The sequence below is a fragment of the Aspergillus mulundensis genome, assembly GCF_003369625.1.
Source record: "Aspergillus mulundensis strain DSM 5745 chromosome Unknown scaffold_6, whole genome shotgun sequence".
Taxonomy (NCBI): domain Eukaryota; kingdom Fungi; phylum Ascomycota; class Eurotiomycetes; order Eurotiales; family Aspergillaceae; genus Aspergillus; species Aspergillus mulundensis.
The window spans coordinates 631,439-657,823 of record NW_020797894.1 but is presented as its reverse complement, the minus strand read 5'-3'; the positions used below and the strand labels follow the sequence as shown (position 1 = coordinate 657,823).

Genomic DNA, 26,385 nt, shown 5'->3' with positions numbered 1-26,385 from the left:
AAGAGAAATGGTTCAGCTTCAACACTCGTTCCTGGCCCTTGCCTGCTTAGCAAGCCAGCTTGCCTTGGCTGTGCCCCAGGACTCCAGCTCTACAGCATCTGTCCTCGAACAACGACAGTGGCATCCTCCCAACGACCAGTGGATCTTCAGAACTTGCCCGAAGTATGTTCTACCAAGAACTGTTTGGGTTGCTTAACCTGCTAACACGTACTTAGGCAGGCTGAGAAATGTTCTGATTGCGGAGGCGACAGCAGGAAGAAAGGATTCTGCAACACAGGAAAACCTTTTGAGTCTCGGTACCAGTACCTTCAATGTCTAAAGCAGCATCCCGACGGTGGCTGTGGTTTGATCTGCCCCTGCATAGCGGAGGAGACGGGTGAGCCAGGGTAAGTCTGCCTATACGTACATTCAATCTAGCCTAGTGCTTACCAGCCCGGGTTGCACCGTTACTGACTCTGAGAAGAACCGGTCTACCACCTATCATTCCGTTCCCCCCTCCTCCAGTGGGATTTGTCGTGCCGCCGGCCGCTGTCCCGAGTCCGAAACAGGTGTGTAATGAGGATTACACCCAGACCAGCTGCAAGGACTGCGAGCCTTTGGAGGGGTGGTGTACTAAGGGTGATCACGCTGGATGCCCCTGTAGGGAGGAATGCCCCGCGGATAATGATAACAAAAAGCCCAGTTGTCTGGCAGAGGACTGTAAGGGAGAGAACGGATCCTGCACAGTTGTATGTCTTTTCTTTCATATTATCGAAGCGCTACGCACTAACCAAGCCAGGGCCACTACAAGGGCTGCAAATGCGGCGCGAAATGTCCCGACCCAGAGAAGGAGGTTCTTATTTGTAGTACTGATGCGTGCAAGGGCAAAGAAAACAAATGCACAACTGTATGGACATCCTTCACTCCTCGAAGGAGCTAACCAACACTCAACTAATTTGTTGTAGGACACTTATAACGGCTGCAAATGTTCCACCCTCACGTCGGATATATACACATTGTATTCCAAGGCACAGGTCCAAGAAGCCGAGAAGATCGTCACCACCTTGATCGAGGACATGAAAAGGTTCGATAGGGAGCAGCAGGCGGAGACGAATCCAGACGTTACTTGCGTTAGCAGGGACTACGGCAAGGCCCTCCCAGTCGACGCCTCCCTCCTGAACAAGCTGGCCGACAAGTTCTGCAGCGGAGACACAAGCAAGGAGCGCTCTCAAGACTTGACAGCCAAGGACGCCTCGTCCTCTTCGTACGAGGATTACAAGTTCCACTTTGAGGTTAATCCCGGCAACGACTGCAAGGCGGACTGCAAAGCAGCCTTCAAGTCCATGACTGGCACATGTAAGCTCGTCTACCTCTTTCACAATGACATCTTAAGCCTTTGCAAGTTTACTGATTGCTTTATCCTGCAACAGGCCAAGGGATCGATAGCCACTCCATCCAAGCCTCCGCCAGCGCAAAGACCAGCTGCGGCACAGAATTCACCTACAAAATCACCAAGGCAGACACATTCACGCAATCTGGGCTCCAAGAGCGAGCCTGCCATGATCGAGATCAGTTTGGCAAACACGGTGATGTCCGCGGCGGCGAGCTTAGCATGTCCGCGATCAGCTGCACGAGCGTCGGGGACGACAGGGGTATAATGAGGGCGGGCTCGGATCCAATCAAACTTGTTCATACCTATAGCGGTACCCAGTACAGATACACGATTTCCTGGGTTGAAAACTGCAAGGGCGATGAGATAGACGTGCGGTATCCTCGGGGTGGAGAGCATATCCTTGGAAATAGCTGCTGGATGCTGCTTACCGACAACTGGGAGAAGTGTAAGTCAGCTGTTACTATTATACTCGAAGGATTGTGCTGATTGTTATGTCGTTACAGGCAACAATGGGGGTGCTGGAGGCTACATCGATTATGGCTGTGTGAGGTATGACTTCAGGCCTACCCACGACTGAGAGGATTGGTGACTTATCTGATACTTATTATCATTTGTCTTGTGATTTGTTATGCAGTATATTTACGCTCTCAGTTGCAGGTGTTTCATCAGAGCTCATCCATAGGGTTAGACTGCCCCAGTGATGCCACGATAGACTTTGCCCTAGCATTCCAATGTTGCTGCCTAGGTAGGCACGTATATTTGAGGACTAAGACAAAGAGCCGTAGGATGGCCATGGAGTTTATGTGATATCCCTGCGCCTAGATATAGTTATGGGAACCTCTAATGGGGCAACCCGTGTCTTTATGGCTGTCAAGTTAGGGCATGAACTGCCGTTGCCCTATGTTACCAGACCAGTATATAACATCGACCACGCCAGGACAGCAACACTACTGTACAAAGTTTAATTACTAAACAGACTGAAACAGACACCCTGGGAATTTACTGCTTAGGGTTAGCGTGTCCAACCCCTGCAGGTGCCTGCCTGGAAGTGCTCCGCCCCAGCTACCTACCTACAACCACCCCTCCTCCCTGCACGTCAGCGCAAACACTTTACTCTTGAGGTCATTGTTTCTCGTCTTTATGGCAAATCAACACAAAAGTGCGTTTCTAACCAAACTCCCCGTGGAAATCCGCCTCCACATCTACAAGCTCGTTTTTGGCGACAAGGTGATCGCATTTACATTCGGCGGTGGCCCCAATATCCGGCATTGTCTCTGTCCTGAGAAAGGCCGGAAGTTTCACTGGATCTGCTGGGAAAGCAGCGATAGCAATACAACCTGGTGTCAGTGCGACACCCACGAGAATCCAGAGCCGGTTGCCAGGCTTCCGCTCCTTCTCACCTGTTGGCAGATGTATGTCCTTCTTCTTCTTTTTATTTTTTGCTGACAGTTGCGGGTAGCTACTTCGAGTCCGTGGACACCCTCTTGTCCCACAGCACAGTCCCTATCCAGATCATGGGGGGCCCGTACCTCTTTTGTATCCTTCCAGACATCAAATCTGCCCTGACGCCTCGAAGTTTCAACGCGATCCGCTCGCTCGAGATCTCGTTTTTGCATCCGTACATCGGCTCTTCGGACGCCGGGCAGGTCCTCAATGATGAGTGGTTCAGCGGGTGGGTGGGTGTCTGGGGCGTGATTGGGGAGATGAAGGGGCTTCCCATGTTTGTCTACAGGCCTGGCTAAAGATGGAACAGAAGCAGGGTGGGAATGTTATGAGCGCCGAGCAAGAGGAACAATTGTTTGCTCCGCTTATGGAGCTGGATCAGATACGGGAGTTTGATGTTGAAGTGACGTGGCCAGCAAATGAACGTTCTGCGACTTTGCTACAAAGGGCGCCGTTTCGCCTCACCAGGAACAATGACCCTACACCTAGTAAGCTAGAAACGGCGATCAATGTATTCATCAATGGTGAGCCAGATTTCTGATCACCGAGTGGGTGAGCAATTCCAGGTTTTTGCTACTCCAGTAATACTATGGTAGCATCCCGACAACTAAGACCATAGACATAAGGGAGAGGAATCCAAGCACAACTCTTCAACTATAACTCATCAATATCATGACCGATCATGCGACCCAGCTCTTGGTGACCAACTGCCTGGCTCGCTTCGTCGGTGCATCAAGCCCCACAACCACCCCCTTCTTGTTGAACTAGAGTCCGTCATGTTTTATCAAACGCGTTCCTTGAAGCCGTCAGTAACCTTGTATAGGTAGAGAGCAGCCCTTGACTGACCGATAGCAAAATACGAGTACGAATCCGCATTATAGCATCCAACTTCAACGTTCCGCTCGGCAATGCAGGGGAACCATTTATACGCATGATCCAGAGTCCGCCCATATCCCACCGGCAACGCGTGAGTGAACTGCATAGTATCTGGATTAGCCCGATGAACAAGCATCTGAATTGTGTTAAGGTCAACACACCTCATGCAACAGTATAGCATCAAGCCAAGTCCCGAAGACACATACCATAAAGTTAGCTAGGAGGTCCATCATGTATAATTAGTATAGTTTTAATAAGTCTTAAGTTAGCCAAGCATATCGCCATCGAAGGGAACGCCGTGAGTACCGGCCCCTATTTTGTCAAGACGCCATGCGGCTGTACCCAATTAGACTCGAGATCGCCCTAAAGGTGCGGTGCTGCTCTTTGACCTCAAAGCATACCTACCATAGCACCTACCATAGCATCCATGAGATCATGCTAACCTGATGTCCAGATCATCGCCGCCAGCACCTCCATCTGGGCCTTTGCAACAACCCTGGTCAAACTCTGCCTGCTGAGCCTGTACAGCTCTTCAAATCCGAGCTTGTCTTCCGGATCCTCGCGTCCATCGTCGCAGCACTCAGCGTGATGCTTGCCCTGTCCGGCATCTTCCTAGGGATCTTCGCGCTTCTGCCAGCCCTTCGCGTAAAACTGGGACCGGACAATCGAGGACGGCCACTGCGGCGATAGTCCGAGATTCCAACTTTCCACGGCGGTCGTCAATATGATCCTGGATTTCTTCATTGTCGTTCTGCCACTGCCCGTTCTGTGGGGGTTGCAGATGGCCAGGAAGAGGAAGATCATGCTTAGCGGGGTGTTCAGCTTGGGGTTATGGTGAGTTCTTTTCCCCCCCTACACATGAGGTAGCTGATGACGATACGGCAGTATCTGCGCAATGAACCCTGGGAACCTCGCACGCACAATCCTTGTGGTGACGCAGAACCGCGCCGACGTCACGTACTCCATCGCGCTCATCGGCCTGTTTTCGATCCTCGAGGTCAATGTTGGGATGATCTGTGCTGCGCTTCCGACGTTGGGCCACTGTTCTTCAACGACTTGGCGGGTTCAGGTGGTGGGTCGGGTTCCTCGTCGGGGAAGATCAACTCCTTTGTTAGAAGGGAGGCGGCCGGGTTGGGCATTGGACCGGGGAAGGGGGTTAGGGTGGGGAGGGGTTGAATACGTTGAATGAAGAGGATGATGTCGTGCCGCTGAGAGATATAAATGTCCGGACTGATATTTATGTTGCTTGATTTGGTGGGGATTGAGATTGGTAGAGATGAACAATGGCTTCTACCATACGAAATCTAGGCCATGATACAGTCACTGCAGGAAACATACCCTATATTCTGAATACGGACTAACGAGACCACCCTGGGCATCAAACAGGACACAACCGTCCATTCCCATGCTCCACCCATCGCTCACTCCCCACCGCCGTGCGGCCATAGAAGATCTGCTTGGGGTCATATTTCTGCTTAATCTTCAGCAGCCTGTTGTAGTTCTCGCCATAGAACAGGGACTGCCAGTTTGGCTGGTTGAAGTCCGCCTCGTTCAGATACGCGCCTTGTTCGCCAGGGCCAACAAGTGCGGAGACTTGCGGAAGCAGCACGTCGGTCATCAACCTTTGATTCTCGACGTTCACCTGACGATTGGTGTAGTTGAACGGGCTGGAGCATGGTAAGCCTACCTGCAGAGTCATGGGATGGGTAGACTTACATTCCAAGGAGCAAGGAGACTGCAGCGTTCCGCCAGGCTGGGCTCACTGCATTAGCGGATACAGGGCTGTTGATTGGCCGCGAGACATTCATGGAGTAGCTGGAGATGGCAGCCTTGTGGCGAAGGATCTCCTGCAGCGTGGAGATGAAGCCGTTGGGGTTTGAGTGGATCGTCGAGCGAGGGACAAGGGCGCCGCCGACATGGAACTCTGTGACGTTTACGGCGGCGGTGGCCACTGATGCGTGGTATGTCGGATAGGTGTTGATGGAGAAGTCTGTTAGTCAGATTAGTATGCCAGATTCAAGAAGCAAAGGCTGAAACATACCATATCCCATCTCATACTCCCGGAGTAATTCGAGCGTCGGAGCCAGGTACGACTGTAGGTCTTCAGCCCCAGCCCCGGGGAGAACGAAAGGCCCGCCAATAAAGGTCACAGCAGTAGGACCGGGGTAGAGAACCCACAACGCCGTGCCGCCAGCGTCAGCCAGCGGCAGCGCGGCAAGCAAGAATGTCCTGATGACCTCCCAAGCCCGGGCATCTGCAGCATCGAACGGGAACACCAAGGACGCCGACGCGGTTCGCTCCTCCGCATGCATCCGCACCGTCACCCCGAGGACGACGGCAAAGGCGCCCCCGCCGCCACCTGCAAGCGCCCAGTAGAGATCTGCATTCTGCGCCGGAGATGCAGTCAGAATCTCGCCCTTGGCCGTGACAACCTCCCACTCGAGCACTTGGTCCGCTGCTAGTCCGTATCGCGATGCTAGCGGGCCATGTCCGCCGCCCTGCGTGTATCCGCCTGCGAATCCGACATCCGGAGAGTGCGCAGACACAATGACATGGCCGTTGCCGGATCTGTGCGCGGCGTCTTGAGCCTCGCGGCCTTGTACGCCGGCACCGACGCGCAGTGCGGGGCCGGCGTACCAGGAGGCTGTGTAGTTGGGCTTGTACTCGATGGATTTGAGATTGTGCGTCCAGAGAGCGATGGATCCTGGAGCGGTAGATTTGCCGAGATAGTCGTGGCCCGTGTTGCGGATTGATAGGCGGATGTTGTGTTTAGTCGTAAAGCGAAGGACCTCCTGTATGTCCTGGGCGCATGTCACATTCGCGACGTAGTGGGCGAGTGGACCGAGGGTGCAGCCTGCGGAGAAAGGCGAGCATGAGAAATTGGCCCACCAGGCTGCCATGGGTGAGGAGGGGTCCTGGTAGTGTGTTGCGGGGATGGACCAGTGGGATAGGAGCTCGGCGCATCTCTGGCTGCTGTATGGCGCAAAGGAGGTGTTGGTGTGACAGACGCTGCCAATGGGGGCTGTGGCAATGAGGTTGCCCGACAGGGAGGCGTTGAGGTTGTCCCATTGCTCAGGGGAGGGCCAGCAGGGTTCGCCCGGAAAGCAACGGCAAGAGGTAGACTGTCGGTCTCGCCCAAGGTAGAATGCAAGGGGCAGAATGGCAAAGGAAAAGAGAATCGCCGTCGGGACTCGGAGCGCCATTGGGATGTGATGGTTGACAAATGATGGTTGACAGATGATGCTAGGGTTAAGAAGGTCGAAGGGCTTATGTATTGCCACGAGGGGGATAAGCAAACATCGAACACCCAGGCAACCTTGGAAACAAAGAACTCCGCCACCAATCAACGACCAGGCCAGTCCACCCTCCGTCACGCCCTCGAAGAAGGCTATGCGCGAGATTCCTAGACCGGAAGGATTGCGGATAGATCAGCAGAAGCTAGCCTTTTCTGTGTACGGAAACGGGAAGTCGGCGTGCGGCATGGGCAGCTGGTGTAACTGGCATGGCCTGGTGGAGCTTTCAAATAAAGGGGTCTTTGGTGGCCATTTTGGAGATTGTTTAGTACGTAGATATTCCAGGGTTGTGGTGTGTACCCTACCTATAAATGGAGGGGAAGCAGAACACTGAAGTATTAGCACCTATAGTTATAAGATAAAAGGGATAGATTCTATTACACCTTATGCTGGAAGACTGGAGGGTATTCTTGAAGTAGCTACTATAAGTATAACTCTATGCTTGACTTTGACCTGTAAATCAGAGTCTAGTATATAAGCTTTTTACCTAGGTAAGCCTGAACCCATAGCCAAGTGGTGACGGAGCGGCCGAAGGCAAGCTTGTGAACAATCTTGTAGAGGCCAGAGCAGAACTCGTCACCAAGCATGACATCTGGACCGGATGATAGCTGCCCCTTCTGTAGATACGTAAACGGCTGCTAGATACTGCGAGAAAGAGCTGCTAGCACGGTTGTACATGATGCTAATAATGGTTGAGGTCGTGGCAGGAGCTGGCGTCGGTAGAACATCAACCTTTCCGATCAGGCGCCACAAGCTGGCCTTTGCGGAACTGACATTCGAACCATTAAGATCTCATGAGATAATGAGCCGGTATTTGAGAAAGTTGAGATGGACTGTGGTGGTACTACCATACCATACCAGCAAGATACCCAGGTAGGTAGGGCAACGGGAGCCCGGGCCCTAACTTGGCGGCCGTGGAGGTGATTGCTCCGCTATTGAAGCACTACATGAGTACCTAATGATGAACATGATGGCTGTTTGCATTGTATCATCTCATTCCTTTTCAAATGCCATCTCGTCCTCGGACGTCTTCCCACCTATCTAGCGACCCATGGCCTATGAGTGGCGAAATGGACAATGCCTCGTAGTCCAGGTAAAATCCTCCCGGGCATGTTCCATTACCACACACTGCAAGGCTTGAATTCCATACTGCAAACCTCACAACCCCATCCTCAACCCAGGCCCAACACTTAAAACACCCCGTATCTCCTTCCAAACCTTCTGCCTCACACGCACCATCTCAGGATCCGTGACTATCCTGCCGGGACTACATGGGCCAAATTAGCCCAGTCCCCAAAAGCAAACTATAAAGATTAAGAAAGGTAAGTACTCACTCCCTAACAACCTGATCCTCCACCCAACACCCATGACTCTCACTCCCCATACCAACAGCATAAATAAGCGTCTTACTCCCCTCAACCACACTCCTTCCAACAGCCCACTGAAGCATCTTAACAACAACCGGAACCCCCTCCTCTCTCGACAGCAGATTCGACTTGCAGAATCCCGGCGCGACGCAGTTCACCACCACGCGTGGTTCTCCGTCCTCACTGAGCGGAACAAGCTTTGCGATCTCTTGCGTGATGTAGATGTCGAGTAGCTTTGTGACTGCGTACCGCTCCGTCGCACCACCGGCTTGCTGCGATTTCCCCCACTGGTCTTTGTCATTAAGTACCGAGAGGATATTCTCCGCATGCCGCTCATTAAACATCGCGGTCTTGTGGATGTCGCTTGCGAGGATTGTAAGGTGCGGCTTTGACAAGTTCGAGTCTGGATCTTTGCTCGACGCTTGCAAGAGCAGAGGTAATAGCCCCAGCGCCAACAGCGCCGTCGAAAGAACATTCACCTGCAGACTGCGCTCCCACCCATCCTCTGTAACCCTCCACGCAAGGCTCGCGATCCCCGCGTTCAGAATCACGCCGTCCAATCTCCCTCCATTCGAAACATACTCCCGCGCCCGGGATATGAAAGCCCGCACACTAGCGAAGGACTCCAGATCAAGCGGCCATACAAGGACCCTTTCCATCAAGTCCGGATCGGCACGTGTGATATCGGTCTTTGCCTCCTCGCTCTTTAGCACAGAACGCACGGCTAATATCACAATGCCTGCTCCGAGGTTCAGTGCATGCCGGGCGGCTTCGAGGCCGAGGCCTGTGTTCGAGCCGGTTACTAGGATTGTCTTGTTTTTGATTGTGGATGAGTCAGGTAATGAGAGCTTGACGAAGAGTTGGCTGTAGATGGAGCCCATTTTTCCGCTATTTTGCAGTACGATGATGGATGGATGAGTATAGCTAGCCCAATAGCGGGTGTTGATTCGGGCGTAACCATGGTACTTAGGGCTAGGCAAGGTTTATATACCAATACTATGGTAGGGTCAACGTGGGGGAATTTATGAGCCCGGCGGGCGAATGATCGTCCGCAACAGCTGTATATCCATACTAGAGGTCTTTATAGGCAGCTAGGTAGGCGACTCGGACTGATGTTTGCCCGCTTTATCTAGAGACGGCCGGATATAGCGTCTTATTATAGTAGCTTATCCCCGTTAAACTCCGGATAGTTATATATATGGCCTAATACCAAGCATTTTGTGGCATTTGTATATTTATTAAATCAAAACTCGGGTCTAACGGCCCTACACATTCAGATATCCAAATCCCAAAACCTGCCCTAACAGAGACCATCCTATGTCCTCGAACAAGATTCCACCGCACGCGCAATCGCCTCGCCCAACCCTTGCACCTCCGGCGGAATCAAAGCAGAAATATGATCTGCTGAGCATCAGTACCCAGTGTCTCAATCAACTTTACTCAAGGCGAACTCACCAGCATCAACCTCATGAACCGTAATCGCATCAACACACCCAACAAAACTCTCCCACCCGTTCGTCCCAAAGTCCTCCCTAGCCGCAAAGAACCAAGACCTGAGCATCATTCCCATCTCATCCTGACTTACATCCTCCCACGTCTTTCCATCCTCAAGAAGCCCCATAAATGCTTTCATCCCGGTAACACCCGTATCATGCTCATCCGCGTGCTCGTTGTCGTTAATCCCCTTGTTAGCCCAGACGATATGTGTCTGGACTGGCTCGAAGCCCCTGGGCATCGGGATAGCCTCGTAGGACGCTGCGGCTTTGAGCACAGCCTCCATATGCGTCATTTCAATATCAGTGAGCTTGAAGAGGCCAGAGGCCACCAGCCTGTTAGACATATTCGTCATCGGGCCCTCGGGCAGTCCGCCGAGGAAACGGTGCGCCCCGAGATTGGGAAGTGCTGGCGGAGGCGCGTACATGTCCATCAGGAGCAGGCCGAGGACCCGTTCGCCGACCAGGGCGAGCTGGTAGGCCGTCTCGTAAGCGAAGATGCTGCCGAAGGAGTACCCGGCAATGAGGTATGGGCCGTGTGGCTGCACGGTGCGCATTGTTGTGATGTAAGCTCTTGCCATCTCGGGGATTGATAATGTGTTCTTCTCAGGGCAGTGAGCGAACGGCGACTCGAGGCAGTAGATTGGGGTTCCGTCTGGGAGGGGAGGGAGATGGAGGTAGACGGCCACGGACCCGCTGGATTCGGCGACGAAAAATAGAGGCTTCTTCAGCGAATTAGGGTTGCCTTGGAGGAGAACTGCTCTGCCCATGGGCTCTTTGACGTGTTCTGTTGATATGTCACTGGAGGCGGTTGATGGTGGTGTGGGGATTCCGCCAGACGGACTGGACGATCTACTTGCACTTCCTTCCAGCTCTCGCTCCGCATCAGCAATAGTCGGGCAGTTGCTGAAAAATGCAGCAGGTAAAAGCACGCCGGCGGCGGCGTTGGTCTCCGCGATGATGGAGATGGCCATGTGTGAGTCGACGCCTAAGGCTTCGAACGATTCGGCGGATTTGACTTGCTCAATATCTACCCCTGTGATCGTTGCCACGGCACGGAGAAATACTGCGTATACTCCTTCCGCCTTCGTATCAACGTCAGACAACGTCGTTGTGTTTGCTGGCACAGGCGAAGGCGTAGTCACCAAGTGGTTAGGGCTATGGTTGCTCCTGGTCGTGGTTTTCGAACTGCTGGTAATGACGCCAAAGATCTGACGGGTGATCTTTTGGAAACAGATCCCTGATACTAGGGCGACAAGTCTTTTGCTCTTGGTGAACAGGTATGTATCACAGAATGTGGCTCCATCCTCACCCTGCGCAGTGACAGTAGTGTAACATGTAAGAGGGCTGGACCCAGCTTCAGCTTGCAAACTATCAAACACTAGAAGCCTGCCAATGGACTTCGCAATATGAAGGTCCCCTTTGGGCTTGTCGAAGTCACAGTTCAGCAAGAAGCCTGGTAGGTGGACAAGGGCGTCCATGGTGAACGGGTCAAGACTGAATGAGCCGTGCTTTGCGTCCCTCGTGTGGATTCGGATCTCGGACACGGCATCATGCGCGTCACCATCAATAGTGATGGTCTCAAGAAGTCTAAACGGCGCGCTGTACTCAACGATGCTATCGAAAAGCTTATAGAACAGTGCCCTCGTCAGTCTGTAGCATGAGTCATTACTCGGGGCGGCTGTGAGAGTGCTGACTCGCAGTTGGACTAGTCGCTGCATTTGGGGCCAGATGGAAAGACTGGCTGTTGGCTTCTCATGCATTACCACTCGACATATCGCATGCTGTGTAGAGTTCCCATAAATTGTAGAGGTGATTTGAATCTCAACAGAACTCGCCTTGGCTTCTTCGAGACGGGCATTGACCCTGATTGTTTGTTCGACATTACTCGAAACCACCAAAGGAGATATCATTTGCAGGTCCGCAAGCTCAACAGCTGTGCCTTTTCCGGCCGTGACAATCTGGGCTGCCCCGCAGGCCATATCAATAAACAACGAGGCCGGGCAGATGGCAACTTCGTCCACAAGATGGCCTTGTATAGCTGCCAGCAACGACGGTTCTTGGATCTTAGAGACGAATGTCGCCGAGCGCTTATCTGCACTGAAGGACTCGATCTGTTGCAGACATGCAGTCCCTTTGAACCCGTCGTCCTTCGAGCCCTCGGCATTTCTCTGTCGCTGGTACGGAGTCCAGAACTCGCTTTCCTCGAAAGCATAACTCGGCAGACTGCTCACAACTGACAAGCAAGAACGATAGTCGCCATGGAACTTCTCCCAATCGACTTCCTGGTGATGGACATATGCGGCTGCCAGGCATTTGGAGATGCTTTCCCAGTCAGAGTGTCCTCGTTTCAGAGTTGGAACGGCAACTACTTGAGTATCTGGCAGGCACAGCGAGAGCAAGCTGGTGCACACAGGATGAGGTCCAACCTCCACCACAATCGAACCATTTGAGATCAGCCCTTGTCTCCGGGCGGTCTCCAGGGCGCCAACAAAGTCCACTTGCTGACGGCATTGCCGGACAAGGTAGGATGCGTTGAATGTGCCTTCGAATTTGACGACATTTCTAGTCAAGGTCGAGACAACAGGTATTGATGGCTTTCGGAAGGCAACGTTCTCTGCGACCGCCTCAAACTCCGGAAGAATACAGTCCAGCTGAGACGAGTGGAAAGCATATGGAAGTTGCAATCGAGTTGCCTTAACGCCTTTACCACCGACGAGGTCTTGCAACTGCTGAATATAGTCCGAAGGACCACCGACCACAGTCAAAGTCGGCCCGTTCAGACAGCAGATCTCCAGCTCGCTATCCAAGCCTTCTTGCTGGAGAAGTTGCTTGACCCATTCAACACTACGCGGAACGGCCACCATCCCCCAGCTTCCAGCAGTGCAGTGTTTTTCAAGTAATGCCGCACGCTCATGCACGAGGTACAAGGTGTCCTTGACAGACAGAACTCCAGCCACGCAGAGAGCAGCGTATTCGCCAAGACTATGCCCCATGACCATAGCAGGTTTTAGCCCAAGTTCCTGCAGATAGTACGCAAGAGCAATCTCCAGCGCAACGAGGGCAAGCTGGACTTGTGGTGCTGTGGCTGAGGTAATGTCGATAGAGCCCCGGACAACATCGAGAAAAGAAGCTGAACTAAAATGCGAGCATTGAGATTCAAATTTGTTGAGAGTTTTCTGGAACCAGAGAGACGTGTTGTAGAGGGCTGCGCCCATGGCTGTGTACTGGGAGCTTTGGCCTGTGAACATGAAAGCGAGCGAAGAGGGAGAGACCCGAGTAGGCGATGGCGATGATGGCTTTTTAAGCGATGTGATTAGTTGGTCAATAGATTCGACAACGTATGCTTCACGGTGGACATGGTCCATGCGCCGTGCGGTCGTCGTATAGGCCAGGCTGGAGAGGTTTGTCTCAGGGGATTGCTCCAAGTGCCTCCGGAGACGGTCTTTGTTCAGGCGCAGGGACTCGACTGTCTTGGCTGAGCAGGCAATGATGTGATGGGTGCGCGGGTCGTGGCTTCCCTCTGCAGGTGTAGGGGTCGGTCCATCCACCAGGAGAAGACTCGTGTTTCCTCCCGCTGCATCGAAGCTGTTAACAATGACTTTTCTTCTCCCATCCACTGCGGAACGCGGAATGGACAGTCCTTCCGCACCACCAATCTGGATGCCAGCTGCAGCAGGATCTTTGAATCGTGACAGATTCCCCGGCTGCCCCGGCATAGCGTCATGTCGCAGCATCAGCAGCGCTTTGATCAGCGAAGAGATGCCTGCTGCTGCCTCACCGTGTCCGATGCTCGCTTTTAGCGCACCCACATACAGCGGCTGGTCTCTTGACTGTTTGGCAATGACGCTCCGCACAGTGTTCATCTCGACACCATCCCCCGCCTGCGTACCCGTCCCGTGCATCTCAACGAACCCAATCTCTTCAGGCGCTGTCTTCCCCTTCCTGAGCAGCTCCTCCAAGAGCTTCTTCTGCGCCGACTCTCCGGGATAAGTGATTGAGCCTTCCCCCGCATTGCTGTTCCTTGCGGTCGCCGCAATGACACCAAGGATGTGGTCTTTGGCTGCCACTGCATCCTCCAGTCGCCTTAAGACAACTGTGCCAACAGCTTCTCCTCTGCAGTACCCATCGGCGTCGTTCGAATATGTCTTACAGCCCCCGGTCGTCGAAAGAAAGCTGCCTTTACTGAAGCCTGAAAAGTACTCTGGGATAACACAAACATTGCCGCCTCCAGCAATAGCCATGTCACACTCCCCCGAAATCAAAGCAGCACAAGCCATGTGGATTGCCGTCATGCTCGAGGAACACCCCGTGTCGATGCTATAATGTCCGCCACCCCACTTGAAGTGGTGGCTCACTCGTCCCGGTGCAAATGACCGGTTTGTGGCTGGAAGGTAGTGAGCCTGGATACCTTGTTGTTCATTGATGGTCTTCCAGTCGTCGGTGGACTGGCCAAAGTACGTCGATATTTTGGACGGATCGATCGGGGAAGTGGAAGGGTTATAGCCAGCCATTTCAAGGGCTTCGTATGTCGTCGTCAGGAACATGCGCTGCAACGGGTCCATCTGTGCAGCTTCGCGGGGAGAAATGTTAAAGAAGCGGTTGTCAAAGAGACCGGGGTGGGAGAGAAAGCAGCCATAGCGGGTAAGGGTCGAGTTCTTCGTTTTGCCTGACGCGTCGTAGAACTCGTTGATGTCGAAGCGACTCGGTGGGATCTAGTGCAGGTGGCCCCTTAGTCAGAACATACACGGAGCCCAAGTTAGGGCATGCATATACCTCTTGGTGGACATCCTTTCGCCGCAGCAGCAGGTCCCAAAGCCCATCCAGGTCCTCACAGCCCGGAAAGCGACCGGCCATTCCGACAACGGCAACATGGCCGGAGGCAGAAGGGATGGCGCCTGCGGCCTCCATGTTGCACTGCAGAGCAGGGGCCCGCTTGGAAGTCTTCAATCGTTAGGGCTGCGTTTGATGACGCCTCGGCGGGTAGGGCTAGGTGAGTAGTAGGTGAACAAATTGAGAAATGAATGCTGAAAACACAAACAGGGACCACAGTTGATGTGGAGTCTATGCTGATTTCTTCCCTAGTTACACAGGCCGGACCCTGCGTCTTATATCCTTGCATCGCTGGATGCATCGAACCCTGCCAGCTGGGGTGTCGGTGGCCGTACCTACCTAGGGAGCCCCTTCAGCCCACGAGGCCGCTGTACCTGTCTTTCGGCATCGCATCGAAGCATAGCCGCCGTGGACCCAATGCACTGTGTTCCCAAAGCAGCACATAATGGCTGCTGACTGCAGACAGATTGGCGCTACCATAGTGCCTGATGGTGGTGAGATTAGGTTGAGCGATCCAATGAAGACCGAACGCTGCTTGGTTCTATGACAAATGATGATCTCCACTAGTTAGATCTGCATCATCTATAGAGCCTGTGCCGGTTCCGTATCTCTCGGAGTATCTGCGGGGGATCCTGCAGAGATATGATAAGCAGTGGCTGATTCCTGCGCGTATAGCTGGCCCCAATCACACTTCTGCTCTGCGAGTCATGTGGGCGGCCTAATAGTAAGCAGCCAACCCTTGACTGAATGGTTTCTTCAGTGGATGATGATCTTGATAGCGCCTGCAGCTTTTGTGAGAAAACGTTTCCTTCGCGCCCAGATTGGCGCATCGGGAAGGCGAGCACCCGGCAAGCCGAAGCCTATCACTCACCTGCACGCTGAGAGTGTGGCAGTGTGCACAAAGGGATTCGATACCGCCAGTTCGTATCTGCAACGGTAAGAGTCATTGGTGTCTGTACCGATCGTCTGCAGTGATCGGCGTGTCAGACAGGGTTCCACGTCAAGCTCTCCCGGAACCCGAAAATCGAGGCAGGTTCTTGCACACGAGGGAAACCTTGTCAAGTTGTCCATGTTTCTGCAGGCCGGGGGTAATCCCTGCTCGAGATCCTGCTTTGTATTGCAGCTTGCCATGCCTAGTTGCGTATACGTGTAACAGGTTCGTTCCAGTGTCCTGGTTATTGATCTGTCAGCTTATGCAGACTGTCAGCCATGGCATCGTAATCATGCATGTGGATCGGGCACAATTACCACCTAGGTTTTATCGTACTCGTAGACACTAACTATCTTGATCATGAAGTATCGCTTCAGCTGCTAGGGACATATGCCCTATCTGCCCATGGAGACCCCTGGCCCGTCAGCCGGGTTCAGCTCGGCTCCACTCAGGCCATAGAGAATAACACGGCGCCTGAAAGAAGCAATTATGCTTTCGGTCTCGTTGCTCACCCGGTGTACTAGCTCTTTGTGAGTTCGCATGACTCAACGATGGCATTCCCCGAAGTTCAGATGATTTCTTCAGTGCTCAAGCTGTGGTTGACCCGACGCGCATGGGTTACAAGCCCTTGAGCCCAGGCAATTGGACATTGATAAGCCATTGCAAACCGCAACATAGGGCCAATTGGGATAGGACTCTTATCAGTCAGGCGCAGTGACTATGCCATCTCATCGTAAAGGCAACCCGTTACCCTTTCAATCACAGTGCAGCGGCATGGCTGGAAGACTGCTGCTGGCATCGTTGCTTACAGTTGGAGCTTGGATGGGATGACGATTAGGACGCGCGTATCTAGTACCATATCTTGCGAGGGGTTACCTGCAGAGTCGTCACCCCAATCGCATAGAGGAGGGTTATCTGAAGACGGGATCAACTGACTCATGTGCGAAGATGGACTGAGCTTCGTCCACGAGGAGCCCGTGAGGCAAAGCAGACTGTGCACGTGGCATTGTAGTAGATAAAGCTGCAGTCTTTTCAAGGTATTTGGAATCACGATGAGGCAATCTCCTCTATCCTGGCCAGCTGTATTGGGAGTCCCGGGCCCCGGCAAGGAGATGCCGGATTTGCTTCGAAGGGTAGCCCTAGCCCTACCCTGGTCTTACCTCGTTCGGGTTTTATGCCTATGGAGGTATCGGAATACCGGGCGCCTGAAATCCGGGGACCTTTCTGCTAATGTGGACACACTTGAGAGGGCAAGGCAGTTCAAGCCTCCGTCTTCCCCGCCTCGGGCTCATTACAATCCGGTCCCGCCTGAGGCTTGAGACCGTATTCTCACACCATGGATTGAGCGGTAAGCTTCAAGCACCCTAGCCCTAACTCAACGCAAACAGCAAAACGTTCTCAGGCATGATCCAGTGGCGACGGATAATGTCCCGCCTCAATCGTATAAACATAAATCGGCTTCTTGATGATCATGGCCTGATTCCCCGGCTGGACAAACATGTTTCCACGATTTAACTGGCTCGCACACATCCACAGCCTCTGGTCAGAATCAATCCACAACGCATCAACCCACAGCAACCGTGCATCCCGCACTAGCAGCTCCGTCGATCCATTGGCACTGAGCCGTCGAATCTCCTGGCGGTCACCATCACTGTAGTAGATGTTTCCGTCCGCGTCAATAGCCGTGCCGCCCGTGCTGGGCGTTAAGGAGAAAGTCTCGACGTAGTCCGGTAGCAGGTCCGCCATCGTCTCATTATGCAGCGCTTCATTGAGATACTTCGTCTCAATGCGCCACATGTACCCACTGGCTGGCTGGTAGTAGAACCACTTCCCGTCCGGCGAGACCTCGAGCTGGTCAGCGTGGATGTACTGGAGTTTGCCGGTGGACGCGGAGCGCAGGAGCTGGCCTTCGGCTGAGAGCGGCATGAGCGCAACGGTGGATTTGTGCTCGCGGAGGACCATGCGCGCGGCGCCGGTCTCGAGGTCTAGCACGATGATGCTCCCGATCGTGAACTCTGTTATGTAGGCATACTTTCCGTTGAAGCGGACGTCGTTGAGGCTGCCGTGTCTCGTGGTTACGTCGCCTAGGTAGTAGATTCGGTCGACCTCGTTTTTGGTGAGGTTGAACGAGATGAGCTTGGACGAGTTACTGAACCCGTCGGTCGAGGCACCACTATCAACGACCCACAGATTCCCGTCCGGCCCGACGCGCTGCGCGTTTGTGCGGACATACTTTGTCTCGCTGTCGGATTGGCTGTCTGTGCTTGCGTTCCAGGAGTTCCAGAATTCGTTCGGATAGGGGACGAGGGTGGAGTTACCGTCGTTGAGGACCTCGACGATCTGCGAGCCTGTTGTGCCGTCGATACGGGCGAGCTTGAGGAAGGTTCGGCCCGACGGAGTCGTGCTGGCGCCTGTTGTGGGGGTGTCGAGGATGATGGCGGTTTGGAGGCGGGCGTCGTGGTCTTTGGTTACGTCGCCTTGGGCGAGGGTGGAGAGGGTGAGGGTGAAGAGGAGGCGAAGGGCCAGCATCTTGCTCTCTTGAATCGTGGCTGAAGCTGCTGTCGATTATGAAAATCCCAGCCAATGTGCAATGCTTCCTTTACACCTCCCTGTTTGGAACCGGTGTGGTAGTCGAGATTCGGAATCTGACTCAGCGTGTCTCTGTACCTACTGGCGCGGATCTCAGCCGTTTTGATCCGCGGACTCCGTGAATCATGACCTCAATATTCAGTGTTCACCGTTCACATGGGGATACTTGGCTCACGATGCTAAGCAGGACTCGGCGTATACGGAGTATGTCAGGCAGACCGGGCGAGATTGGCCTGCATTCCTTCTGACAAATTCGGGGTGTGTTTCTCATTCCAAGGGTTCTCGAACCGGCTAATAGGAATGGGCTGGACCGTGGACTAGGTGGTAGGCATGAGGTAAAATGCTTGGATAAGATTAGATCGGTCTTATCAATCTATGACTGCGGATTGAATGTCTACTTTGAATAGACGCGGAAAAGATTTCTCGTATATACGCACTATGGACAAGTAGAAGTTAGTCATTGTTTGGTGAAGGAATCAGTAACGACAGGGGCACGCAGGGCAAACCATAAACAATAGATTCGCTGACCGCGCCTCTGACAGCGATTTGCGGCCTTCATGGAGACTATTGACCTTCAGTCATGACAGAACTGTGGAAGGTACCATAGGCAAAGCTTAACAATTCGAAAGTGATGCTCGATTTAGCGCAGGACGGTCACTGAGGTATCCAACTTCACCTGGAAACATTGAAAATTGGACGGCAAAAAGAGGAGGGCCAAGCACCAGCATGAGCCCGATGTTAAGCCTTTTTGGCCCCTCGTGTGCTCTGACCAATTTCCCTCGAGGCTGTCGATGTTCCCCGTGCTCCCGCTGGAGTCGCAGTCTGGTTCGTGCAATATTGGAACCTGAGAAACGGTGTCAAATCCAGTCGCAAGCCAAGCTATCGCCCGTGGACATTGGAGTATCAGCATGAGGTAGGCACAGTCGCAGTGCTGTCACCATACTGCTAGATAAACTCTGTAGTCAGATAATAGATGCTGGAAAGATATGCTGAGCTCGACGTCCGCGTCAGTCCACCAGTGCGTGGAACACCGGTCTGTCCCAGGATGTTTGTTTCCATCCTTCGAACAGTCATAAACGAGTCCTGAAGAAAGTGACAATGTAAGTCTCTGTCATGAGAAGATAAGTATCCCACAGCTCTGGGGACACGGTAAGCGCCAGCACTCGGTCCCAGCGTAAAGGCTCAGCTCGCGCTGAAGGAAGTTGGTGCCTAAATGGCGTCCACTGACGGAAGGAGAGGACAGAGAAGAGTGACGCCGCTTTAGGTAGGTGCCGGTGGTTTGACTGAGCGTCCACTTTGACTGGGTTTAACTACGACTCAACGTTCCTTCCACTTAACTCATCGTCATCGCCTTGCCATATCAATCCTGCTCAAACCATCTCTCAAGAAAGCGAGTAAGTAAACCAACGATTTCCATTACGGTCCAATGAAGAAACACTAAAGCAGTAGGCTACAGCCTGAAACCCCCGGTGCGTTTCCAAGAAATCGCAAAAACAGCACTCCATAAGGTAAGTAGCAGTAGGTATAGCAGAGGTTACCTGCACCGTTGAATTCCCAGCCATTGCTAACCTGATGAAGACCAAAATCAAAATGTGCACCCAGTACTCTCGGATGTATGCGTGCGGATGCAAAAAAAACCAGAGCAGTTCAAACAATTCGACGAGAGGCTGAGTACGAACGTCAGATGCGACCCAGTCAAGTCGGAGTCGTTGCCGGCAAAGGGTCATTACTGCATGCAGCACTTAGTGAAGGCGGGTGATCATGCGATGAGGCGAGCCGAGGACGTTGCTCGTTGAAGATAGATTGTTGTGCATTGGCCGCTGTTGCCTTGCTCTCAGAAATTATCGGTGGGCGTCATAGTGCTCAGCTCTCGCCTCCCAGGTCTTACTCCTCATCGTTATGCCAGTAGTATGCGCGTCCCATGGAACTCACCCTAATTATGATCTCTCCTTCTTCCCTCATGTGCGCCTCAAACCCTTCTGGTGTAAATTTTCGGCTCCAGTGCTCAGACCCTAGCATGCTTGTGTTCTTACAAGCCATACACTGGACTCCCCATTCCACCCCCCGTCCGCGCAGAACTGGCGCCCGTACAATAGCTATAAATCGGGCGAAGTTGACATCGTTTGCGTCTTCAAGCACATTGCCCCTGTCAAGAATCCATAAAGTCCCGTCCGCAGCGGCCTCATCAAAGGTTTCCTCAACGATTCCTGCTTGGCAAGCAGAAACGAAATCAACCACAGTTGTCGATGCGCCAATATTCCCAACCCGGGTGCACGCGTAACGGCCCTTAATTGACCTCATAGAAGGTAAGGCCTCGATGTCGCGTGGTAGATGTAGTGAGGATTCAAAGATCGGAAGGTATTCCCGTTTGGTAGTAAAGCACTGGAAACAGACGCGGCGACATGTAAGCAGGTAGATGTATCCCCCAAAATCGTCGCAACTGCTGCATTTCGCCGTGCGGAGTTCTATGTAGAGATCGCGCAGTGAATACGTGCTGCCGGTGCGAATGCTCAGAATGGCCTGGACAATCACCCGGGCATGGGTAATGATTTTTCGATATTGAGGGACTCCGTCAATGGCAATCCGCGCTCGCTTGTTGACGCGTCGGAGGTCCGCCAGTGCTCGCATGTCGAGTTCGAGTAACACACTATGCAGGAGTTCAGTGGGGAGTCTGTCGAGTAGTCCCAGGCTGTAGGCTGGAGGACCAAGATCCCTGCCATTATCAAGAGGACACAGACTCTCGATGTCGTTTAGGACCCGGTCCTCTTTGGGCGGATTGGAATATACTAAGTAGATGGTAGTGTCTGGCATCTTTCCTCGACATCGTTAGTGTCTGCACAAATGTCAGGCACGCCTCTTTGGCTGTACGTACCTTTGCCTAGAGTTAGGAATATGAGAAAATGAGAAGACGAGCGTGTGGTGGAAAGACAGGGGAAGAACAAGAGTGAAGAGTGATGGTGAGTTGAATGTTATGAGTTTTAGAGAAGTTTAGTAGGAAACAACAGAAGTCCAGGGGTCCTTCTCTCACTTCCCTCTTAGGTGGTAAGAGTTCAGGACTCCGCCTCTTGACTACATCTTCTGTGTTTATGCCCGCCTTCGCTGATGGAAGTAGATCAAACTAGTGACTTTCGAATAGCTGATGATAGGATTGCATACATCAGTTAGTGCATTCTTAGCTTGATGTGCTTCAGTTGTTGACAGCCGCGCAACTCATGCGTTTGCTCTTCGGTCAGTTAAGCATCCATGATCAGCCTCAAGGCACCAAGAGATATTTCAGATTAAACGACTGCAAATCTCCATCATCCCTCAAAGAGCAGAGTAAGCAAAGCTACAAAGATCTAGGCAATGTCCCGAACAATCTACCTCGCCGAATTCTCCAACGGGCCACGGCCAGCGCATCAATCTGTCTTCATGCCGACAGGCAACGCAGGCACGAAAGGCAAATTGATTCACGTCGACGGGAACCCAGCCCTCGGATTCTCGCTTGAATTCCTCCGCAACTTCGACTATGCCGACTTTCCAACGCCGTACTGGATCAGTGAGTTGGGTGCGGTTGATGCTCGATTTGTGACGGACACCCCCGGGAATGGGCAGCTCTCCAAGGATGCCGTCGCCCGCGATCAACTTGAATCTGTGGCGACCCTGGTAGCGCCTCCAGGACGTAGTCTGAACCCGTTCGATCCTGCTGTAGGTATACCGGGGTTGATTGAGAGATAAAAATTTGATACGTGATAGGCGCCGAATTGCCAGAATTGGTTGAGGGACTATGTTCGGAAGCTCGTGGATGAGGGGTATCTTGGGACGGAGGCTATCTTGGTCCTGGAGAATGCTCCCAGAGTCCTGAGAGGAGGGGAATCCGGAGCTACATAATTTGACTTGAATTGCATCGAGATAGATAGGTCCTGAGTCAATGTCTGACCATCATTCTCGGTCAAAGGTAGCCGAAGCACCCCACTTTTGTGCCTGTTGCACAACCCCACCACGACATCATCCATGGATAACGTCAACCTAGATAGACATTTAAATCAACATCTTCCTCCCTCTACTCCATCATACCCAAAGCTCGCCTCCAACCGCCATCATGCCCATTACGCACATTGTCATGTTCCAGCTCAAATCCGGCCTCAGCGCCGATACTGTCAAGGACGTAAGTCAGCACCCTCCGTCCGCGCGCTCCCAGCGATGCTCATGCTCAATAGCTGTGTACGCGTATGCTGTCCCTCAAAGACAAATGTGTCCATCCTACCTCCCAGAAGCCGTATATCCTGTCCGCATCAGGAGGAGCAGATAACTCGCCCGAAGGGATGCAGGTAGGCCTCCACTTCTGTCACTTGTCTGTAGAGCATTATGCTGATAGAGAAAGAACGGTATCACCCATGCCTTTGTAGTTGAATTCGCCAGTGAAGAGGATAGAAAGTACTACCTCGAGAAGGACCCCGCGCACCTGGAGTTTGTGGGCAGCTTGAAGGATGTGATTGAGAAGGTGCAGGTTGTTGACTTCACCGGTGGTGTATTTTGAACAGCAGATTAACTCGGTTCTTATCAGCCTAATCAGGGAATACATTAACAGAGACCGTTGAGAGAATAAATCTTTGACTCTAAGCACGAGCCGGGCCCGGTGCTCTGTTGTGTTCCTGCAAAGTCGCGTACCTGAAAGGAAGCCTCGTCTGTCTCCCTCAGTCACCCTTCCTCCTGAGTTCCCTTCCTTCCCTCCCAACACTTCTCCTTCCAACCACCTTCCTTCCTGAATTCTCTTCGCCCCGCCATCTTCACCATCCCCAATGGAGCAACGCACCGCGCTCGTTACTCTAGGTCGCTGTACCTGGCACGGCGCAAATGACTTCAAGTGTCACTGCACTTCAGGTTCCAGCATCTTGTCCCTCGGCGAAACACACGATGACCTCAAATGTCGCTCTTGCGGCCACACATTGTCCACACACGAGGATTACGAATTAGACGAGGGATCTCAGCAGCCAGCCACGAAGCAGCAGTCCCAAAAACAGCAGTCAGAGTGGCAGCATCACGGTGATGGCTTTTACTCAGGTACCGGCTCATGGGGTATAGGTTATCACGAGCCTACGACTTCTTGGTCCGCGACTCACTCCCAGATCATGACCCCAGCGTCCACAAATCATGGCGATGTATCGGACTCTTGGGGCAAGCCTAATTGCGAGCCCTCGACCTCCTGGGGCAGTGTTAATTGCGAGCCGTCGACTTGCTCGGGCGAGGTTGACTGTGAGCCCTTGATTTCCTGTGGTGAGGTTGACTGCGAGCCCTCGACCTCCTGGGGCAAGGTTCATTGCGAGCCCCCACCTTCTTCGCCCAAATTTCATGACACTCCTCGATCGTTGGTCACTGGGCCTTTTGGTATGAAGAAGCCACCCAAGTCATTTGAAGATAGACCCAAGCTAATTGTACTCATGGCCCAGCTCTCCCTGATTCTACAATTCCTAGGCAGGAGTTGGTTGATGAGTTGATAGACCAAGTCGAAGAACGGCGCATCATAAGAGTCAACGGTATACCCGGGTCCGGAAAGACAACCATGATGCATCTTATGGTCAATACGCTGCTCAAGAAATACGACGACACACTGCCAATCCACACCATCACAGGTTGGAACATGGACGTTGTTACGGATGCAGGGGGCTGGAACCCATATCTAAAGACCGTGACTGGAGTCGCGGGGAATGACTGGCACACAAACACGGCCTTCCTGCTTATTGATGAGGCGCACCAGTTGTACGGGGATCTCTTGATCTGGGCAGATTTTTTTGGGCGAATCTGCTCTTCATCCAGCTCGCGCATTGTACTGTTTACTTCTTACGGCCTGCCGCATCACGTCGAATATCACTCCGAAATTTCCCCACAGCGGATGCTCTCGGAGCAAGAACAGTTGACCCCACTGTCCATGAAGCCATTTGGCCTTTACCTGCTGAGCGATGAAGCAAAAGAATTTGTGATTAAATATGCTTCGGAGTATATGCCATCCTCCTCTATTAATTTTACCAAGGCATTGCACGACGCTTTGTTGGAAGGCAGCAATTGGCACATAGGAATCCTGAAAGGTCTTGTTGATATGCTTCTGCAAAGCAACGTGCGTCCCTTCTCTCTCTTCATTGCAGTGTCAGCGCTAATTCGTTTATAATAGACTGTCCAGGACCTCATCAAGACCAATCGCCCAGTGAGTTGGGCAACTGCTCGGGAGGTTCTCTTACAAATCCTTGAGAAGCTGGTGCTTCGCCAGAGCCGTACCCCACGGAGAAGCCGCCACTGAGGTAATCATACACGCACTTAGACACAATGGTATCAGTGTCTCTACTGTCTCCGAATTCGACTCCGATCCAAATTCCCGCCGTAGGGAGGCTCTCATATCACTCTGGCGGGATGGATGGTTGCACGCAGAGACAGATCAGGAATTGTGGGTACCGGGACAAGCGCACGCGAAGAATAGTGCTACTTCACAAGGCAAAGCATTCTTTAAATTTTTAACCGCAAAATTCGTCAATGGTGAGTGCACTAGAGCTTAGTGTGTCTTTCCTTCTAGCCACTGATAGCAGGGACATAGGTATTGCCTATTTCACCTCTGGGTGAATGTTCCGGACAGGGAGCGCTATCGTGGCGCCCTCCAGTCAACCATGGCTTCTATGAAGTACCCTTTCAGTGTGTCTAAAATGAAAATGCGCAGGATTCAATAAGCGAACTACTGGACTGCTGGTATAAAGGCCAGCCGCTAAATCATGGGGGAACCACTAATATGTCCTTGGCCTCTTGGATGGCGACCCGTCTTACGGCATCTACCAGAGACACTCGCTAGATCTCTCCCTCGTCTCTTCTTGTGGCTCTTCTCGTAGGACTTTCATCTGCTGAGATACCTTGGTTCAGCGTTCATACGTGATATACTTGGATCACTTCGCACCTTCATGTACCCGCTGCCATCTTGCTGTCTCACAGACCATATCTCAGGCTTTCTATGTAGACCAGGCTAGCTCTCAACTCTAATGAACAAGAATTTGCTTTTCCAACCTGTCTTCCTTTCCCGTAGTCATAACATTGAGGTCATAGCAATGGGTCTATACTAGAAGCGCTAAACCGCATTGGGCGTGGCCCAGTTGGCCCGAGCTTCAGCACCAGCCCAGCTTCAACTTTATCCCAACCCACTCCGCCTCAAGACTTTATCGAATTCCTTTGACGCCCATTCCGCATTTTCTGCCCCTCAGTACGCCCTAACCCCCTCAGATCTATCTAGGGCTACACCTTACCTCCACATTCAAACCCAGCGCCCGCTCAACGAACCCCGCCATCAGAGCGAACGCGCGCGAGAAAAAAACCACCACAATGTCCACCCCCGCATCAGACTCCGAAGCACCCCCCGGCGCCGGTATCTCCCTACCCCCCAATCTGTTTCCATACCTTCTCACTAACAATCTGTTTTGTTGACAGTCAACATCTCCTCCCTCTCCGCGCAACAACTCCGCGCCCTGCAAACGCGCCTCTCCACCGAACTCGAGCACCTAACCACCTCACACACAAAACTGCGCGCAGCGCAATCGCGCTTCCGGGACTGCGTGCGCTCGATCAATGATGGCGTTGTGGGGTCCGCGAAGAAGGGCACGGAGGGGGCAGATGAGATTCTTGTGCCCCTGACGAGCTCGCTGTATGTTAAGGGGAGGCTTGCGGATCGGGAGAAGGTGCTTGTTGATGTTGGGACGGGGTACTTTGTTGAGAAGGTACGGATCCATTCTGAATATGTGGATGGTGGAGAATTCGAGGCTGATGATGTCTTTTTCCACGCAGACCGCGGCGAAGGCGGTTGAGTTCTACGAGCAGAAGGTTAAGGAGCTGGAGACGAGTCTTACGGAGTTGGAGAAGCTGGTGCAGACTAAGAGCTCTCAGCAGAGACTCTTTGAAGACGGTTAGTGAAGAAATTTTATTCTTGACCTATAGAAACACGAAGCTAACAAGTCGGCAGCTCTGAGGCAAAAACTGATGAGCGAGAATGCGGCGTCATCGGCCCAGGCTGCGGCGGCTGGTTGAGCGCACTATTACACGAAATTGAAGAGAGATTGCGGCAGATGAAAACAGGAAGTATCTAAGGCAGCACCAACAGGATCGGAATGCATGTAACATAGTCCATTAGTTCTCCAACCGATATCCAGCCCGGCAAAGTATCTCGAAATGAATCGATAGC

General features: G+C 52.7%; 9 protein-coding genes across 9 annotated transcripts; 5 read left to right on the top strand and 4 right to left on the bottom strand.

The window, feature by feature from the left end:
- Positions 1-7: 7 nt before the first annotated feature.
- On the top strand, positions 8-1,949 carry DSM5745_06433 (uncharacterized protein; the record flags this gene model as incomplete). Its single annotated transcript, XM_026748449.1, has 7 exons — positions 8-162; positions 216-386; positions 464-728; positions 779-886; positions 945-1,335; positions 1,410-1,817; positions 1,876-1,949. The coding sequence occupies 7 exons, from the start codon at positions 8-10 to the stop codon at positions 1,947-1,949; spliced, it is 1,572 nt and encodes a 523-aa protein (XP_026602753.1).
- A 563-nt stretch (positions 1,950-2,512) lies between these two features.
- On the top strand, positions 2,513-3,114 carry DSM5745_06432 (uncharacterized protein; the record flags this gene model as incomplete). The annotated part of the gene is made up of 2 exons (XM_026748448.1): positions 2,513-2,784; positions 2,832-3,114. 2 exons carry the CDS (start codon positions 2,513-2,515, stop codon positions 3,112-3,114), a joined length of 555 nt encoding a protein of 184 aa, XP_026602752.1.
- Positions 3,115-5,069: 1,955 nt separating this feature from the next.
- DSM5745_06431 (FAD-dependent oxidoreductase) lies at positions 5,070-6,894 on the bottom strand (the record flags this gene model as incomplete). Its single annotated transcript, XM_026748447.1, has 3 exons — positions 5,070-5,358; positions 5,408-5,681; positions 5,733-6,894. The coding sequence occupies 3 exons, from the start codon at positions 6,892-6,894 to the stop codon at positions 5,070-5,072; spliced, it is 1,725 nt and encodes a 574-aa protein (XP_026602751.1).
- Positions 6,895-8,314: 1,420 nt separating this feature from the next.
- Positions 8,315-9,232, bottom strand: DSM5745_06430 (putative short-chain dehydrogenase; the record flags this gene model as incomplete). The annotated part of the gene is made up of 1 exon (XM_026748446.1): positions 8,315-9,232. One exon carries the CDS (start codon positions 9,230-9,232, stop codon positions 8,315-8,317), a length of 918 nt encoding a protein of 305 aa, XP_026602750.1.
- A 434-nt stretch (positions 9,233-9,666) lies between these two features.
- On the bottom strand, positions 9,667-14,755 carry DSM5745_06429 (uncharacterized protein; the record flags this gene model as incomplete). The annotated part of the gene is made up of 3 exons (XM_026748445.1): positions 9,667-9,752; positions 9,807-14,559; positions 14,621-14,755. The coding sequence occupies 3 exons, from the start codon at positions 14,753-14,755 to the stop codon at positions 9,667-9,669; spliced, it is 4,974 nt and encodes a 1,657-aa protein (XP_026602749.1).
- A 2,251-nt stretch (positions 14,756-17,006) lies between these two features.
- DSM5745_06428 (uncharacterized protein) lies at positions 17,007-18,137 on the bottom strand (the record flags this gene model as incomplete). The annotated part of the gene is made up of 1 exon (XM_026748444.1): positions 17,007-18,137. The coding sequence occupies one exon, from the start codon at positions 18,135-18,137 to the stop codon at positions 17,007-17,009; it is 1,131 nt and encodes a 376-aa protein (XP_026602748.1).
- A 3,405-nt stretch (positions 18,138-21,542) lies between these two features.
- Positions 21,543-22,716, top strand: DSM5745_06427 (uncharacterized protein; the record flags this gene model as incomplete). Its single annotated transcript, XM_026748443.1, has 4 exons — positions 21,543-21,884; positions 22,309-22,344; positions 22,397-22,507; positions 22,561-22,716. 4 exons carry the CDS (start codon positions 21,543-21,545, stop codon positions 22,714-22,716), a joined length of 645 nt encoding a protein of 214 aa, XP_026602747.1.
- Positions 22,717-22,978: 262 nt separating this feature from the next.
- On the top strand, positions 22,979-24,471 carry DSM5745_06426 (uncharacterized protein; the record flags this gene model as incomplete). Its single annotated transcript, XM_026748442.1, has 3 exons — positions 22,979-23,564; positions 23,627-24,291; positions 24,346-24,471. 3 exons carry the CDS (start codon positions 22,979-22,981, stop codon positions 24,469-24,471), a joined length of 1,377 nt encoding a protein of 458 aa, XP_026602746.1.
- A 1,061-nt stretch (positions 24,472-25,532) lies between these two features.
- DSM5745_06425 (prefoldin subunit 5) lies at positions 25,533-26,231 on the top strand (the record flags this gene model as incomplete). The annotated part of the gene is made up of 4 exons (XM_026748441.1): positions 25,533-25,575; positions 25,638-25,924; positions 25,992-26,109; positions 26,167-26,231. The coding sequence occupies 4 exons, from the start codon at positions 25,533-25,535 to the stop codon at positions 26,229-26,231; spliced, it is 513 nt and encodes a 170-aa protein (XP_026602745.1).
- Between the last annotated feature and the right edge of the window lie 154 nt (positions 26,232-26,385).